We start from the raw sequence: 19,265 nt of genomic DNA on the forward strand, positions 1-19,265 counted from the left end.
TGCATCACAAAATTTGATCAAGTCATATTCAAACCACTCTGTGTGAGGAGCACTCGGAGTCCCCGATTCGTCATAGACTTAAACTTCCAAAACTTCTTTGTGCGTTTTGGTCTGACCAATTCACCCATTTCGGTCATACCGAGATCACTAAGTCGATCTAGGTTTTCAACCTCGGTGCAACCGATTTGAACTTTTCGGTCACACCGAGTTGCAGTAACTGCTTGCAGTTATGCATCTTGGTGCCACCGAGTTGTTCCACTCGGTCACACCGACAGGGTCGGGCTATATATACCCACGGGTCAAATTTTGGAAAACTTTCCGAACCTCCTCGACCCGCACTTAGCCCGCTCTCTGCCTCTAGGGTCTCCAGATCGTCTTCCTCGTCGCCAGCCGCCTCTTGCCGCTGGTCTCCGCCGCCGTCAATGGGAATCAACCCCGCCATTGCTGCCGTAGCGAGTTCTTCGCTGAACTAGGGTATGAACTCGATCACTGTGCTATCCCTATCTGATTCCTAGCACATTGTGTTCGCCATGTATCTTTCCACGATTGAGATCATTCTTGTGCAGTCAAAACACTCCGTAGTTTAGTCGTGAATTGAAAATTTAGGGTTAGGTTTCCGCCGAAACCATCTCGGACCCACCGAGTTGTGGAACTCGGTACCACCGATTGGGCTCAGGCCACTGCACATGTAATTTTCGGTCTGGCCGAGAATTGCAAATCGGTGTGACCGAGTTCGGGACTTTGTGAAACCCTAGCAGTCTCGGTGCCACCAAACTGTGACTCGGTCTGACCGAGTTCACTAGTTTAGGTTCCAACAGCTGCTTCGGTATCACCAAGTTTACAAATCGGTTGATCCGAAATGCTTTCTGTGGAAAACTAAAACTAAGTTTTTGACTCATTCTTTTCACAGGGTCTATCTCATCTATATCTATTCACAGGGTCTGCTGTCAGTGTTTGCAATATGTCTGATCAGAGTGACAGCCAGAACAGGTCAGAGGAGCAGGTTCACCTGAGTGAGGGCACTAGTCCCTCTAGCAGCTCAGATGATGGTAGCAGGAGCACCCCAAGCAACTTACCCAAAGCTGCCACCAGGGCCAGAAAGAAGAAGACCTCTGAATCTGAGGATGAAGACTATGTGGCAGTTGAGGATGAGGCCACTTCCAAGAAGAAAGTGGTTAAGAAGGAATATAGCACTGCTGCTGCCACTAAGCCTGGCATGAAAACCAAAATGCCTGCAAAGAGAATTCCAATGTCTAAGGCCAGAGCATCTACTCAAGTCCCTTTGGAATCTGAACCCAAAGAGGCTGCTGCAGAAGGGAAGAAGATGAAGGAGAGGGTCAAAAAGACCACTGCTAGAGTGCTTGGAAGATCCTTAATCATGAGAGATTCTGAAGAAGAAGAAGAAGAAGAAGAAGAAGAAGAAGAAGAAGAAGAAGAAGAAGAAGAAGAAGAAGAAGAAGAAGAAGAAGAAGAGGAAGAAGAGGAAGAAGATGTTGCACCAGCACCCAAAGCTCAGAAGCTTATGGGTGATGCCATCAGGGCAGGGGCTATTCCATCTAAGCCTAAGACTGCTCCAAAGGCTGTTGTTTCAGCTCCAAAGCCAAAACTGAAGAGGAGCACCAGGAACATCCCTGCTGAGGAAAAGAACAAGGCCCCAGTGCCTGAAGCTGAAATGGAAGAAGAAGATGATGAGTCACATGTCTTGAGGAAGCTGAAGCCAAAAATCCCAGATCACAATGATGCTCATCCAGTAGCTGAGAACATGAAGATAAGGAAGGACTCAGGTCTGAGGCTATGGAGAGAGTCAGATCCATATGCCACCAGGAGGAGGACTGCTGTGGATTACAGGTTCCATGCAAAGGAACAGCAGGACTTCTATGAGACAGTGTTGCTTGACAAGAAGCCCATAGTGTGTGACATGAGATGGGTCGACTGGGACTACATCAAGGAGAATGATGATCACTATCCAGGTGTACATGACAGTTTCAAGGCTTGTGGAGTCGATGAGTTTGTGGCTCAGAAGCTCACAAAATGGAATGATGAGCTCATCATGCAGTTCTACTCCACAGCTCATTTCTACCCAGATGCAAGGATTGTCTGGATGTCTGAAGGTACCAGTCCACGGTTGCTGAATGGGCGAAGTTGATCAATGCCCCAAAAGAGAGTGAAGATGACTTGGATGTCTATGCCAACAGGAAGAAGGATCACAACACAATGTCACACATGTACAAGGAGATCCCAGATGCTGCTCTTGAGACACATAAGTTTGGATCTGTACATTACCTTCTGTCAGGCTTGCCAACCATCAACTGGATCCTCAGGCACACTCTCTTGCCAAAGTCAGGTGATCACAAGATGATCAGAGGCCATGCAATTAACTTGCTTCACATCTTTGATGTCCCACAGAAGTTCAAAGGCATTAGCCTAATAGTTGAAACTATCAAGAGGACAGCTGCATATCAGAAGAGGAGTTGTGGGTATGCCCCACAGATCCAGGAGCTGATCAACTCCAAGATGGGCACTGGTACATATCTGCTGGACAAGGAGCACATGCCTATCTATCCAGACTTCGAGGACAACACTATGGTTATGAATGAGGATGAACCATCTTCTGTGCACGCACAAGCCAAGAAGTAGAAGGCAAAAGCTGAAAAGGCTGCAAGGATGCCAACTACTGAAGAGCATCTCAGTATCTCCTGAAGAGCAAGCAAGATCAGCTTGGCTACCTGATTGCATCCACTCTGAGGATTGAGAAGGGACTGTCCACCCTGACTCAAAACCAGGAGAGCTTAGAGAGGATTATGGAGCAAAAGTTCTATGACTTGGATGTGAAGGTAACTGAGATTCAGTCCGTTGTGGAGCAACTTCAAGATGATATGCAGGAGAGGAAGGGAAAGACAACCACTAATGCATTTGCCAGAGTGCCTAGAGCTCAGAGGTCTGCTGCAGTGCCTGTTCCAGACACCAGAGTCACGTCATCTGCACCAGCTACAGCTTCAGTGCCACCAGCTCCAGCACCTACTCCATCAGCTCCATCTACTTCAACTAAAGCCTTCGTTCTTGGAGTTATCCGGACACCACCACCTGAAGACCAAGCCTGAGAGACGATCTAGTGCTATGCATTTTCTAGGAACTTTTTGGTAACTTGTTGCCAAAGGGGGAGAAAAATGTATAGATCATAGGCTTTGAGAGAGAGCGTTGCTTTTTATTCTCTCTTGCTTTGGTGGTTGAACTTTATTTGCTTTGCTTGTTTGAGATACCTTTTGTCTTTGTGATACTTGGATGATCATGTGTTTGATCATATGCTACATTAATGCTTGTTGGATGACATTATCCTTTTATCCCTATATAATGCTTGGTGATGAGTGCATGCATTTAATTATTATCATTTTGAGCGCTCCACCAAGATGTATGTGACATGGAAGAGTAACCCATGAGCCTAACTCTTTTTGCATTTGCAGTCCAAAGCAAACCATAAACTATGCACAAATTTAGGGGAAGCTCTTGCCTTTCACATACTTCTCAAAGCGATAAAGTTTTTCACTCTTATTATTATTTGTCGAAGCTTTGATCTATATGTTGTCATCAATTACCAAAAAGGGGGAGATTGAAAGTGCAACTATCCCTAGGTGGTTTTGGTAATTCCTAACAACATATAGCTCATTGAGCTAATGCTATTCCAAGATTAATATTTCAGAAAAAGCTCAATGAATGGCATGGCATGGATGAGGAATGTGGACCCCTCAAAATGTTAAGGACAAAAAGATTGGCTCAAGCTCAAAGCTCAAGACTCTACATTTTATATTTTAGTGATCCAAGATCACATCGAGTCTATAGGAAAAGCCAATACTATCAAGGAGGGATGAGGTGTTGTTTAATGAGGTTCTTGCTTCATAGTGCTTAGTGATATGCTCCAAAACCCTCAACTACCTTCCCACATCCACATATAACCTAAACCAAAAGTCAAACTCGGCCCCACCGATTCTTTCTATCCGGCGCCACCGAGTTTCAAATGTCATAGCCACTGCCACAAACCCTAGGCAAATCGGTCTCACCGATAGGGATTTCGGTCACACCGAGATGGGGTTGTAATCTCTCTGTTTCCCTTCATAACGTTTCGGTCCTACCGAGATGAGCGATCGGTCCCACTAAGATTGCAATGTAAACTCTCTATTTCTCTTTCGTAACATTTCGGTCCCACCGAAATGAGCGATCGGTCCCACCGAGTTTACCTGACCAACTCTCTGGTTAGTTTATTATCAAAATCGGTCCCACCGAGTTTGTGTGATCGGTCACACCGAGATTACGTTATGCCCTAACCCTAACCATATCGGTCCTACCGAGTTGCATCTCAGTCCCACCGAAAATCCTAACGGTCACTAGGTTTGCTGAATCGGTCTGACCGAGTCTTTCACTTCGGTCTCACCAAGATTAGTAAATTGTGTGTAACGGTTAGTTTTTGTGTGGAGGCTATATATACCCCTCCACCCACTCTTCATTCGTGAAGAAAGCCATCAGAACATACCTACACTTCCAATACACATTTTCTGAGATAGAACCACCTACTCATGTGTTGAGGCCAAGATATTCCATTCCTACCATATGAATCTTGATCTCTAGCCTTCCCCAAGTTGCTTTCCACTCAAACCTTCTTTCCACCAAATCCATATCCTGTGAGAGAGAGTTGAGTGTTTGGGAGACTATCATTTGAAGCACAAGAGCAAGGAGTTCATCATCAACACACCATTTGTTACTTCTTGGAGAGTGGTGTCTCCTAGATTGGCTAGGTGTCACTTGGGAGCCTCCGACAAAGATTGTGGAGTTGAACCAAGGAGTTTGTAAGGGCAAGGAGATCGCCTACTTCGTGAAGATCTACCGCTAGCGAGGCAAGTCCTTCATGGGCGATGGCCATGATGGGATAGACAAGGTTGCTTCTTCGTGGACCCTTCATGGGTGGAGCCCTCCGTGGACTCGCGCAACCGTTACCCTTCGTGGGTTGAAGTCTCCATCAACGTGGATGTACGATAGCACCACCTATCGGAACCACGACAAAAACATTCGTGTCTCCAATTGCGTTTGAATTCTCCAAACCCTTCCCTTTACACTCTTGCAAGTTGCATGCTTTACTTTCCGCTGCTCATAGACTCTTTGCATGCTTGCTTGAATTGTGTTAAGATTGCTTGACTTGTGCTAAGATAGCTAAAATCTGCCAAAGACTAAAATTGGGAAAAGGACAGATTTTTATTTGATCAAGTAGTCTAACCACCCCCCCCCTCTAGACATACTTTTGATCCTACAGGTGGCACTACAACAAGGGGTACTACCTAGCTGATGGCATCTATCCGAGATGGTCTACATTTGTGAAGACTATCTCAAACGATGTGCCAGGAGGCAAGAAGTCCCACTTTGCCAAGGTGCAGGAGGCTTGCAGGAAGGATGTTGAGCGGGCATTTGGTGTGCTCCAATCTCGATTTGTTGTTGTCCGGTACCCTGCTCAGACCTGGTGGAAAGATCAAATGTGGGAGATCATGACTTGTTGTGTCATCTTGCACAATATGATCATTGAGAGCGAGCAGGAAGAGTTAGTGCTTGACACTGAATCATACTACAGGCAGGGTCCTCTAGCCCAAGTTGATCACCAGCTACCGGCAACTTGGACTGCCTACCTCAATATGCGTCAGGAGATCCGAGACCCACAGGTGCATCAACAACTGCAGCAGTATCTGGTGGAGCACCTATGCAGGATCAAGGGCGACGCCTAGCTCGACGTGTGATGAAATATGAGTTTTTATTTCTTGAACTATATAATTTGTATTGAACTATTTGTTGTTGAGCTATTTGTTGAACTATTTGATTTTTATTGATTTTCTGTGATGAACTATGTGATACAAAAATTACTTATGTTGAGAATTCATGCCGAACCACGCTGGATATGGGCCGATTCGTGTCGATATCGGGCCATTTTTCGCTGAAAGTGGGCTGAAAAGCGGCCAGAAATGGGCCGATATCGGCGCCTGGGGGCGACGGCTGGGTGCCCAACCGCTCCCAGAGCCAATTCTACCACTGGCTCGCCCCAGGCGGTGATTTTTATGCCTCCTGGGGGGTGGGGGAGGGAGCAAGGGCTGGAGATGCTCTAAGGCCAAGTGTTTTCTTCTGATAAAGCAACATCTGCTTTGTAGTAACACCTACAATGATGATTTGCCTCTTCAGATTTCACTGCCTCCTTTGCCACTTATCATCTGCATATTCTTTGATCCTACACCGATGAACAAGGTCAAAGAAATAGAAGGAAGCTGCAGACCTTGCAATCACAGTAACGCGAAAGCATCATGAGACCTTACAAGGTTTAAATGATACATAATTTCATCAGAAATAGCATACATCGCTTGACTGCTGAACAGCAAATTACTCTTTGATGAAGCATCTCCACAAATGAACTTGAGATATAAGTTGATCGCGCTGCATAATTTTTTCTGAGAAAAACATGATCGACCTGCATAACTCAAGAATTGCCATTATCTTACATACATGTAATGAGAGGCCAGCGTAGCCTGTGCTATTCTTCAGTAATCCTGGGCTTCAGACATGACCTGATGCTGCTAAGCTCCCTGATGAAGCGGACGAGGCGCTCCAACTCGGACGACGACGACCCGGTCCCAGCAACATCCAGCTTGGATTAGCCTGGGTGATAGTGTCGGTGTCGGAGTTGGTGCATCATGGACACCCGAATGTTCACATTTGTGCTACACTTCTTGTAAATATGTTTCCTACTTTCTATAAAAATATAGTACGTCATTTGTGCTACACTTCTTGTAAATATGTTTCCTACTTTCTATAAAAATATAGTACGTCATTGACGTACTCTCGGAAAAAACAATCAGGGTATTGGTATGGCAGGAGCCGCCATGCTTGCGAGGGAGCACGATCTTTGGGCCTTGTCATGGACACTAAACAAAAGTGTAAGGCGCAGTACCTACTTCTGAATGAACAATGAACTACAGAACCTTGTCTCCTAACAATTGTGTGGCACCTAAGAAGGCAAACAGTTTCTTTCACGGCTTCTCTAACTAAACAGAGAACTAAAACCAGATCGATTCTGCATAGGCAAAGGGATGACCGACGCAAACATGTCATTTTTGGCTTCACAGCATTGGTTTGTCAATGCCTTTTTTTCCTCAGAAACAATGAGGTGTCCAGCACGTATGCCAGGTGTATTTTTTTTCCTCTCTCAAAAAGTCAACACTGCAATCAGACGCTCCATGGCTTTCAAGAGCAGTAGCAGGAAATCAGGGGCTGCAAACAAAGACAGCAACACATGGCACTGCCTGCCAAGCTATATTCATCCTGTCAATCATAGGGCTGGCTGGCTGTTGATGGTAAATTATACTCGACCATGTTACATCCATTATACAACCGAGCATGGACATGCTTTTATTCCTGTTATATAGGTTTCTTCATTGTTGGCTCTAACAATGACTGACTAGAAAGACGCCGCAGTCGCTCCAACTCTGTCGCGGGGGATGAGTCGCAGCTCCGAGCCATGCTTCAAGAACACGTTGCCTGAAAAATTAACAACAGTTTTACATCAGCCGGGCAATGAAGAAAAGGGGCACATTTACATAGGGAAGTGGTGTCCTATTGGCTGGACTTGAAGTGCATAATACACAGTATACAATTTGCAAGCTCAACAAGGAGGCTGGGAGAAGATTAAATAACCTAAATGAGAATGGTAGTGAGTACTCCAGGAGACGTAAGTTTCAGAAAGAGAGAATCACAAAGAGGCTATTCAGATATGCACTCACTTCATGTAATATGTCAGAAAAATGATATGCAGTGTTTGATGCCTGTTTTATTGCTTTGCATGTCACCAATCCCTATGGTGATCATCTACTCTTCTTTTACACAAAAGCTGGTCACCTCATTTAAGTTCTAGTAGCCAACAATTTTAGTGCCAGCAGCCCAGCACAAATCAAATGGTTCGATATAAGAACACACACAAAAATATCAGTGACCTCAAACAGTTCCAGCTAATATTGTACAACCTAGTAGACAACTGAATCCAGTGACTCAAGTATTTCTATGGTACAAAATAGTTTGTCGAAAATATACTTGAGAATAATGGAATGAACTGGGAAAGAGCGCAGATCTGAAATAAAATAATGCAAGTGTGGGTATCTGCAAATAGTACCTGCACTTTGCTGTGGGTTGATGCCTACTCCATCTGCAAAGGGGGTAAATGCAACATTATTTCAAGTGAGAAAATTGTGTATCAAACAAACAGGCAAAACAATAATCAACAAACACTTTTCTGCTCTAGTGACCTGAAGCTGGCCACATGTTTGACAGCTCATAATCAAATCGTATTTGCATTAAGAAGCCATCAAAGGACCATGCTACTATTACTATGTTAGTGCTCACCACCAATATGCCACAAAACTAACAGTTCAAAACTATACTGCAGGTTTTCTACAAAGTATTCCCTCGTTTTAGGTCACCAAGTAGTGACCTAAAATGTCTTACATTTGTTCACAGAAGGAGTGCAAACAAACAAGCTGGGAAATAATATTACCTCCGTTCAGAGATAAGTGGCATGGTTTTAGTTCAAAAATTGAAATAAAACCACGCCACTTATTTCCAAACGGAGGGAGTACATCCTTGCATGCTGGTCTAGAATTCCATCTTTGATAGGCTAAAGTTTTCTGTTAACAAATGAGATTATCATAAATGAATCTGCCAAGACAGGAAAACCCCAAGGACTGTTTTCCCACATTCGTAATCACCACTTCACCACATCATCATCATCGTCATACAAAATGTGGTGCGTGATAGCCTATCATCATCATCATTCATCAAGCGCTAGAAGTCAGATGATATGTAGTGGCCATGTCTGGATGGAAAACGATCAACTAGCACAAATCAGTAAATCACCACCGACCATCCCATAAGGTTTAAGGTCACGAAGTGCCAACCATGATTGGAAAACCTGTAAACATGTCCCGGAAAGCAAAATAAAGGCCACATGGGTTCCTACTCACGCTGTCCATATCTCACGCTATGCATTCCCCTGTTCCCACAAACATACAGACTTCCCACTGAATTCGTCCTGTATGTCGACAATTCAAAGTAAACTCTCTTTTTTCCCAATTCACAGGCATACCTGAACTTACAGAATACGTATATCATCAATCATTCCAACATGAAGATAAATCCCACCGAGTGGAACAACTGGCGCCGAGAAGCCATGGATTATCTACCACTTCCCCGTTAAAATCGCAACCTGATAGGCCCTCGTGACGCACCCCTAATCTAAATCGCATCAGAGCAACCAAGAGCACCACGGTCCCGACGGGATCCGACGGGAGGACGCGCGGAGGTTGGGGGCGGGGGGTCGTACCGTTGGTGATGATGGCGCTGGTCTGGGGCGGGACCTTGAACTCCTCGGCAGCGAACTTGAGCACCGCGGTGAAGGGCGCCGCCTCCGGCACGCTGAACCTGCGAAAGCCACCGAACGACACACACGGATCAGGGACGGGCAGCGGCGCACGGATCAGGACGAGATCTGGTCCGAGGAGGGGAGGGGAAGGGGAAGAGGGGGATCTGTACTCACACTTTGAAGGGGAGCTTGGGGTCGGAGGTGAGGATCACCTTGAACGACACCTTCCCTCCTCCTCCTCCGCCGCCGCCCTCCGCCGCCATGGGTGTGCTGTGGGGTGCGAGCCGAGACGCCGCCGCCGCCTGGTGGGTCGCGTGATAGAATGCGATGCGCCTCACGAGCCCTTCTTTTTGTGTAGGAGGAATTCCCTTTACGTTACTACGTACTTTTTTTCATTTCTTTCTCTTTTTTTCCTTCCGTCCAAGAAAGAAAATATTTATATCTATACAGATACGACGAATATTTCGAAAGTAAATGCATTTTGGAAAAAAAAATATTTGTATAAAGACACATTTTGCAGTTCAGGTCTCCCTCACGCATTCTCTTACTCCAGCTTGCCACGAGAAAGCACCAGACGAGGCTTCAGTTACGGCTATGAAACCGCAGGTTCAGCAACGGTGAACAAAGAAAACAAAAAACATCTGACCGAAATATTTGGGGACGATCCTGTATTACACTTTGGTGAAGGAACTTTAGGACATCCTTGGGGAAACGCACCTTGATCAGCAACAGGCTGATGACGCGTTCGTATATAACATCACAGATTTAGCAATTTCACATTTGACACACAGCTCTGAATCGAGCAGCAAGCTGAGCTAAAACACCCCATGCCACTCTCACAACTGAAACAAACAAACAAACAAACAAACAAATCGAAAGAAATACATAGCACCTGACAGCCCTCAAGTTGCTAATGCTAACAGACAGATAGCACATGGGTGCGTGCATGATGACCAAATGAATTCCACTTCCAGCCTCTCGCGTCAGCTTCGAGACACCAGGTCCTTCATGAAATGGCAGGTTCAGCAACGGTGAACAATGAAAACAAAATATCTCTGACCAGCAACAGACTGATGATGCGTTCATAGATAACATCACATCTTTCGCAATTTCATATTCTACCCAGAACTATGATCGACATTGCCCGCCGGCTTCACTTAATGACTGCTTGCTTGCTTGACAGGCCTTGCGCCTGCAGAGTTACAACCTCAAAATTTCCGCAGCAAACAAGCTCAAAACTCGAAATACAACTCCATGCCGCCCCGGCGACAACCGGAACCAAGAGAAAAAACAACAACGAATAAATAGCACCTGAGGTGGTACTAATGCCAATGCTAGTAATACATGGGAACAACACTCATGGCAAAGCGACTGCCTAACCAAACGGATTCCAAGCTCTCGTGTCGAGTTCCGAGCACCCAGGTTTCTTCTTCAGAGCTGCGAGGGGATCTCGCCTTCCTCCAAATCATCGTCCCACAGCTTCAACGGGGACCTCATTTCGCCGTACCCGTCCACGTCCATCATCCCGAGATCAAAGTCGAGGAAGTCATCGGGGTTCATGTCCCCAAACAGCTCCTCGTAGGCGTCTCCCATCTCCTGCTCAAACTCCACGCTGGGCAGCTCCGAGAGCAGTACCCCCTGGGCGTCGTCGATGTCCAGCGGGTAGACTTTTGTGAGAGATCTCTTCTTCAGAGCTTCAGGGGTTGCGGATGGCGTCAGCTTGCTTTCTTGGTTGTGTTCTTCTTCCTGAGGATGACTCGAGACCTCAGATGCTAGAGTACTGATGGGAGACAGCACTGAAGAATCTATCTTGCGATCTGTGTCAGGTGTTTTCATATCTTTGGCAGGATCTGAAGCTGCATGGTTCTTGAGGTCAATAACCTGACCCTCTAAGGTCCCACCTTCAACTCCTTCCTTCAAGTCCACTGGGTAGACTTTCATGCAGGATTCAGCCTTTGGAGCCCCAGGAGTCATGTTCGATGCCATCTTGCTATGTTGATCAACTTCCCCCTGTTTACCACCAAATGCCAGACCACGGACATACGACGGCATGCTGTCCATCTTAGGTTCACTCGTAACCTTCACTTGAGAAAGATTTGTGGTACGTGACGGACCAGAATCCTTGAGATCAATAACCTGCGTCTCTGGAGACAACTCGCCTTCCTCTATTTCTTCCTCCTGAAACTGGGTGCCTTCTATAGGAGGGCTATCATTCGAAGTGCCAGGGGGCTGCTCATTTCTGCTAATCTTGTTTGCAGGCTTCTCGACTTGAAACTCGTAACTATCTGATGGAAGGAAGACATTGATAGTTGGGTACTCGACAATAAGAGTGCCCCTCAGTTGGGGGCGCAAGGGCTCTTCTATATTGAGTTGACGGTGTGGCGACTTTGAATTCTATAGCAATGTTAAAACAAGAAGTCATTTTAATACAAATTTAGAGCAAAGATCAATAACCGCAGAAGACACATGGAAACTTGACTGCAGTACCTTGGCAGACTTCTGAACGAACAGTTTCAAATCACGCAGTTCAGTATTGCGATATGGCGTAAGCTGGTCCTTCCAAGGGGAAGGAGTCAGATGCTTTTCCAATAAAGATAGCAAGCTTGCATTCTCGTCTGTCCTGGAAAAGAAGGCATAATGAGCATTGAAGGAACAGAGATTCTATATTTATGTGTAGGATCAAACTAACTAGCGCAACATATATATGAATGTTTAGCTCTGCTTCCAGATGTTTGGTAGTAGTAAGTAAGTGCAGAATCAGAAAATATGTCCCATAAGAAGTTTGAAAATGATAGACAGATCATCTCCATAACATACAGAGCAACTACTTCAGAAATTTTAAGTACTCTTGTACTAAATCAGCGACAATTAATATGGATCGGAAGGAGTAGCTTTTACATATATATCTTATCATCTTGCAATGGTGCTAAACTAACAAGGATTGCAAACAGGAAAAACAGGAGGAGACATTCTATGCTGATAGATTAGAAAACTTACTGCTCGTCAGTTAGGACAATATCTGTTGAATTGAACTTCCACTCGACTGTCCAGTATATGCAGTCACTTCTGAAAAGAGATATTTACACATAAGGAGGGGGAGTGATACTACTGGTAAGGTTCATTCAAATGTATTTAGGCATAGGATGCTTGCACAAATTATTAAGAAAATAAAACGTTGTATATTGATTCACAACGTGTTGTAGCCAATGTGCTGACAGTGGTTGTGTTATTGCTTAAATAGCAAGGAGAGGACAAACTTGCATGGAAAACTTATCAGTTATGAGTCGAAGCGCCTAACCATGGAATCATGCAAAGGCCAAACTGAATCATAATCACATTAAGTATGACAGGAACCCCAACAATCAAAGACTCTAGAGCAAACTTGCCGAACTTCCGAGTAGAAAAGTTGCTAAGCAACATGCAGGCCCATACATCCACCAGTGCAACTGGAGCAGCTGCACAGGCCCCCAACTTTCTTTTACGTTTTTTTAGGCAATTCTTTTAAGTATTATCAGTTCTGATTAAGAGATTAAAGATTAATCAGTTTGTTGAACTATAAATAAAGAGAAAAAGACACAGGCCAACCATGGAACCAAACCACCAACCCAAGCCCATGGCCAAACTATTGTCTCTCTCTCTCATCTCTTTCTATCACATTCACGTGCAGGAGAACTCTAGAGGCAGTTTATGTTGCGCATCAAATTCCAGGCAGCCTCTCTCTTCCTTGGCTCGCCCCAGCTCAGTGGCAAATCAAATCTCTCCAAATTAAATAGCTGGAAATTAACTCTTGGACGCCTCGTATCCTTGCTCTATTCTCCTCCGATGGCTTCTCAATTTCCTGAGAAGAGAGGTGTCCATGGCAGTCGGCTGCAGGTTCGTTCAACTGCAACATATAAATTAGGGGCTTTCCTATTGATTTTACATTCAATCCTCCCTTAAGAAAATCCGAACAATCGGAGTCGTGTTTCGCTGCTTGGTCTGTGGTCGTGGCACAGAGCAATCGGAGACCCAAGCATCAGCCTCAGTCAACAGCCGGGCTGCCGAAGGTTGTTTCGTCTCTTCTCTTGCCCCTCAGTTCTTTAGTTTCTCTTTTAAGGAAGTCTTGACCTTTAGTTAATTGGTTGTTCTTTCCTGAAGTTGTGCATCCTTGTAGCTTCAGTATCCTAATTTTCTAAGATGTCTTCTAGTTGTAGACATAGGAGATTTTCGTTTAATCCTTTGAGAAATCTATACTGCTACAAATGGTCAATGAAAAATGTTTTAATTGACTTTCTTATATATCACCAGGACCCAAATTTTGGGGGTACGGCCTTGGCAATGTGCATCAGACGTTCACAATGATGTCAACAAGTAAATGATTACTGAATACATAGGCAAAGCAACAACTCAAACAAGATAGAGAGCATTTCACTTCTCCACAGCATCCATTTGCTTTCAGTATCTTCAGTTTCAGTCAACAGTTACTGACACAAAATCAACTTTACTTCAGTAATATATCATCATCATCATCATCATATCGCGATAGACAGGATCAATCAATCGAAAGAGCAGCACTGAGATACCTCCTGTCGTGCCGCGAGCGGTTCTGCTCCCTCCTGGTCATGCCAGTTGGTTGGAAGGCGAGCCGGACGCCCCGGCGCTCCGCGGCCTTGCGGAGGAAGGAGAGCCACGGCGGCAGCTGGGCGCCATGGCGTCCCTCGAAGCCGCAGCCGAAGTTGCGGCCCAAGCCGCCGAGCAGCCTGTGGGCTGACTCCCTGACCATGCTCGTCTCCTCCAACAAGTTGTAATCTGCAAGCGGAGAAAACAGGGGACAGACGGTCAGCATGGATGGAGGCCACGGCGAGCGAGCGAGGGAGTGGGCCGGGGGGGCGAGGGACGGATCCGTCACCGGAGAGGAGCTGGTTGTCGTCGAACTGGGCGAGCGGGACGGGGACGGTGCGGGGGCGCTTGCCGGAGCAGGCGGTGCGGCGCTTGTGGGCCTGCACGCAGGGGAGGCTGCAGGTGAGGCGCGAGCAGCCCGGGCACCGGTACTTCCACGGCTGCTCCCCGCACTCCTGGCACGGGGCGCCCTTCTCCCCGCCGCCGCCGCCGCCGCCGGGGCCGGAGGTGGAGGCGGCGGCGGCGCTGGGGGGCGGGCCCTGCGCGGGCGGCTCCCCCACCATACCGAGGCCGGGGGGCAGGCGGCGCGGCGGTGGCGGCGGGGGTTTTCTGGCTAGGGTTTAGTGGGGGGTTTAGCAGCGGGGCGGGGCGGCCGGCGGCGGTGACCGTTTGGGTGTCTCTGGCAGCGAGCGAGGTGGGAAAGGTGGGGTTTTTTATCCGCCGGAGGATGATACACCAATTACTAATTTCTATTTGTGCTTTGATTTGACATACAGTATTTGGTAGGGTGCAATGAATATTTCTGCTAGGGTTAGTTAAAGAGTCGACGATTCTGGATTTTTTTGGTGCGATGAATTGATTTTAGTTAAGAGTCCGGAAAATTAGAAAAAACGCTCCAACGTTCAACCGCCATCACTTTAGAGTGAAGGAGGTGAAGTGAAGACAAAGGGATTGTCAGGGTTCCTCACTGACAACGGCGAGGTGAAAACCCCCTTCCCGGGGCATTGCCAGTGACGGATTTGCCCCAGTGACGACTGCCTCTAGTGGCGTTTATTCCTTGCGCTCCCTCATAGATCTCCCCACCGATCTCCCTCTTCCCACTGTCGGCGACCATGGTGGCCGGGGTTTGCTGAAGGAAGGTCGGGTTCTTCCTTTATGTTTTGGTGGTGTTTTTCTTTCACGCAAATAAAACGTCGACCGGATATGAAGTTGATCGTGATTATCTTTTCTCTCATGTCCCTGGGTACATGTGGATGGTGAGGTAGCAGAGGAAGGGGAAGGCTCTGAGGCTACTTCTTATGCCGACGTTCGTTTTCCTTTTCTGTGGTGAAGCTCTTGGTCACCCGGCATCACTCCCTCTCACCTTCTTTACTGGAATAAACCCCCTTCACGAGTGCTTCCCTTTTATCAGGGGATTCGGTGCCAAATCAATTGATTCGGGTGATTTCCTGCTACAATCCCCAATATTGTTCTTCCCTCTGTGGAGGGGGCAAAGAAGAATTAAAGAGGAGTAAGGTCAAACCTGGTGTTGTGTCTCGCCGCCCTCTGCTAGCAAGGTAGCAATGGTGGTAAAATGAGGAGCAGAAGAGTGATGGAGATCCAGATTGAGAAGGTGCTAATCATCGATGGCTGCTGTCAAGAGGCTCTCGCCCCTGCTGCAATGGTCGATTGTCAGCCGTTTTAGCTTACCATCGGATATGTTGGTTGAATGGCAGTGTTTCTTCTTCCTCCCGACCAAGATGCCAGATGAGAGACAATGTGGTTTCAGCATGAAGTCCATGGTGTGCTACCATGGAGGCTTTGCCGCCCCAATTGGTGTCCCTAGCGACGACAAGATTGTGTACCCCCATTTTACATCGGGGGCCTTCGAAACCCTTCTATGTTTTAAAAGAAAAATGTGGGATTGTTAGGGTGTGGACTCTACGACATCACTCGAGAGGCCAAGGTTGCGAGGTAAACACTATTGTCGTGATATCGAGTTTGAGTCAAGGAAAGAAAATCCGGTGAAAATCAAGTTTTCAGCGAGATGAGTCAAAGACGGGAGAATATCCAGTGGAAATCAAGTTTTTGTTGAACCGAAAACAATGTATAAGATGTTTCAGAAATTCCGAGGAACATGTAAACTTTCAAAGTCAACTTCAATTTCACAAAGGAAACAAACACAAATTCAGCATCAATTCATAATTTCACATTTTCTACATGATTCACCTTTTGATTGCTGAGGTTGGCTTTTTTTCAATAGCTCTCAGGTGAAACTGAATTACGAACCAAACTTTTCAGGGGGGGTTTCACTTCCAACGCCAATGGCAAATGAACCTAATTCACAAAGCACTGTAATACATCCATTTCATCAAACTAAGATCAGAGGGAGTGCTAAATTTGATCCAGGGCAAAAGCGATTCCTTTTCACTTAATGGAGAACCAAGGGCAATAGAACCCAATCTAGGAGGCATGCACACATTCCACATGTCAAAAGAAAGTGAAACGTAACTTCTTGGAACCAGAAACAGCACAGGACAGAAAACACAATTAAATAGCAAGTTGACCATCTTTAGATTGTGAGTCGACCAACAGCTGTCTTAATATCAAAGAGCTCATTCTAACACAAACGAACCCATAAACCATGGTCTTAAGCTACAATCTCGATAAACAAAATCATCAGTGTTCACAGAATTCAAACATCAACAGAGAGGACAGCACCCCACGCACGCATTGGATCTGAAGACCTGTTGGGTGCTCCCACTTGCTGAAGAGTCGCTTCTTCACTCCATGGTAGCTCCAGAACCGAAAGTGCCGCCGCCGCCTCCACGGCCAAAGGGCCTGGCAGCACCACCAGCACCCTGGAGAAACAATTACAGATTGTACAAAATTAGATAACCAGAAGGAAGTATAGAGTTTATATGTGCAATTAAGGAATGGTTTACATAGTAGAGTCTATATGTGCAATGAAGGAATGTTTTACATAGTACAGCACCAGAATTGAAAACTGTTTTACATAGAACAGAAACAGAGCTGAGAACTGCCAAGCTATGATCAAGCCTCATAGGAAACCAGAGCTTAACACTACAATCTATGATCAAGCTAAAAACCAATACAGTATCACAGTAGAATATTTCCAACATATAATGAGAGAATCAGAGTCCAGTTATCAAAACTGGTTCGAATGCTAGAAGCTAGAAACATAATCATGTCATGAATGCACACCTAAGTTGATGCCAACAATCATATGAAATTTAACAACGGTAATTGCAGTCCTTACCCTGAAAGCTGGCTGGTACTCAGCAGGAGCTCCACCCTTCTCACCAGCAAAATCACCTGGAGCACCACGTGGGCCTCCTCTGTAACCATCCCTGTCACCATACCTGGGCCTGTCACCCTCAAAACGAGGAGGACCCCTGCCAAATTTAGCAAAACCAATTAGTGAATACAAATACATCAGTGTTCTTGATATATGAATGTAAGAGAAACAGACAAGCTGGACACCATGGAAGAATTGTGTTTCATACTTTGCCAAATGTAACTACTTATGGCTTTAACTACACAACATTATAGGGAGGATAATTGTAGGTCAAATTGTAGAATATACATATACAGATATATAAAAAACACAAGCCTAATTCCCCTGTGTTTCAACAACTGAATAGCATGGCCATACAACAGAAATGGAACAGAGATTATTATTGAGCATTGGTGTGGCATGGCAAGGTTCATCAACTAATTTCAACTTTGCTAAACAAATGGTGGATCAGGACTAAAATTTATCCTCATTCCAAGTCAACAGGCACCAAGATTAGACAGACTAATCAAAATATAGAGTATAGCTAGATGATCAGTGTGGTTATATTCTCAACAGCAACAGGAACAACCATGCCCAAAACAGAGAGGCAGAATGATGAACATAGCTAGCTCACCTGGGGCGGTCACCCGGTGGGCCAGAGCCGAAGGGGCGGGACGGGGGCTTGGCGGACTTCTTGAGGGTGTTGGGCACGATCTCAGACGGCAGGTTGAGGAAGGTGCGGAGGAACTCAATGCCGTCGTTGGTCAGGTACCAGTAGTAGTGCTGCCACGAGAAGGTCTCCCTGACGTACTCCTTGGACTTGAAGCTCTGCATGAGCTTGATGACCTCGAGGTTCGAGGCATCGACCTGGGGGTGCTTGGCCAGGTTGTAGTCCTTCTTGGCGTACAAGACTCCCTCTGCACACACATCACAATGGATTCATCGGTCAAATCCTTCAGACCATCCAAAGTAGTAGCATTCTTGGACACATCAATCAAAAGTTGAAATTCGCAGCAAGGAATTCAGTTAAGATGCTCAGACTATTGTAATAGTCAGTAGAATTCTTCAAGATTGCAGCTTGACATGAATAAGATTCTACAGTTAGGATGTCAGTGATGTCCTAACTGTCTAGATTCGAACCTTGCAGCAACCGCGCATCGGAGCGAACTCGCCGCGGTCAATGGGTGCCAAGAACACTGACGGAGCAACCTGGCCAAAACCCTACACAACACATGGATCGAACCCTACAGAAGAAGACTAACGAGATGGCATCTGGATCCTAACCACGGCCGGCACGGTGCGAAAAATGGGGGAGGGAGGGGGGAGGAGCTCACCCTGGAAGAGGTACTTGCAGATCTCGCGGCGGTTCTTCTTGGAGATGATCTGCAGAGGGAGACAAGGGAGGTCAGATTAGGGAGCTCTACCACCGGAGCAACCAACGGGGAGAGCGGACTCGGCTGGGGGGTGCTCACCATGGTGACGGGCGCCGGGGGCGGAGGGCGGGGACGGAGACGGCGGCGCCGCGGCGTGCAGGGGAACGGGAGGCGGAGCGCGGCTGCTGGGATGGAGGGAGAAACCCTAGCCGTCTGGGGGGTCGGTATATGTAGGGGCGCCGCCTGGGCCAAGAGGTGATGGGCTGGTGTGGCGGGCTTGCGTCTGGGCTTGTTGTTCTTGGGGCAGGTTTTGCCACTTTGCTCTGTGGTTTTGTGCAGGCCTGGCCGAGAAGACACACGGTGGCCCAGGTGCTCTCGGTAAACATTGAGATGACATGGGCTTTTGTCTCAGAAAAAAAAATGACATGGGTTTGTACTTCTACTTCCTGTATCAAAAAAATATGATTCGTGTATATGAGAAATGGTAAACCTGTGTCAACAAGTGCTTAGATGTATACCAAAGATGTACAATGGGTATGAAAACAGTAGACCTCAAAACATACATTTGAAAAAAATCTTAATC

General features: G+C 46.3%; 3 protein-coding genes across 3 annotated transcripts; all 3 read right to left on the reverse strand.

Annotated features, from left to right (window-relative positions):
* Positions 1-7,294: 7,294 nt before the first annotated feature.
* On the reverse strand, positions 7,295-9,821 carry LOC125546205 (ubiquitin-fold modifier 1). Its single transcript, XM_048710372.1, has 4 exons — positions 9,608-9,821; positions 9,395-9,492; positions 8,189-8,221; positions 7,295-7,560 (listed from the first exon to the last, which is right to left on the reverse strand). The coding sequence occupies exons 1-4, from the start codon at positions 9,694-9,696 to the stop codon at positions 7,481-7,483; spliced, it is 300 nt and encodes a 99-aa protein (XP_048566329.1). The 5' UTR covers positions 9,697-9,821; the 3' UTR covers positions 7,295-7,480.
* Positions 9,822-10,136: 315 nt separating this feature from the next.
* LOC125546206 (putative box C/D snoRNA protein SPCC613.07) lies at positions 10,137-14,733 on the reverse strand. The gene is made up of 5 exons (XM_048710373.1): positions 14,322-14,733; positions 13,996-14,221; positions 12,431-12,499; positions 11,921-12,053; positions 10,137-11,827 (listed from the first exon to the last, which is right to left on the reverse strand). Exons 1-5 carry the CDS (start codon positions 14,593-14,595, stop codon positions 10,865-10,867), a joined length of 1,665 nt encoding a protein of 554 aa, XP_048566330.1. The 5' UTR covers positions 14,596-14,733; the 3' UTR covers positions 10,137-10,864.
* A 1,828-nt stretch (positions 14,734-16,561) lies between these two features.
* On the reverse strand, positions 16,562-18,972 carry LOC125546207 (40S ribosomal protein S10-1-like). Its single transcript, XM_048710374.1, has 5 exons — positions 18,782-18,972; positions 18,644-18,692; positions 17,944-18,226; positions 17,292-17,427; positions 16,562-16,872 (listed from the first exon to the last, which is right to left on the reverse strand). The coding sequence occupies exons 1-5, from the start codon at positions 18,782-18,784 to the stop codon at positions 16,795-16,797; spliced, it is 549 nt and encodes a 182-aa protein (XP_048566331.1). The 5' UTR covers positions 18,785-18,972; the 3' UTR covers positions 16,562-16,794.
* Positions 18,973-19,265: the final 293 nt, after the last annotated feature.

The sequence above is a fragment of the Triticum urartu genome, chromosome 3 (assembly GCF_003073215.2).
Source record: "Triticum urartu cultivar G1812 chromosome 3, Tu2.1, whole genome shotgun sequence".
Taxonomy (NCBI): Eukaryota; Viridiplantae; Streptophyta; class Magnoliopsida; order Poales; family Poaceae; genus Triticum; species Triticum urartu.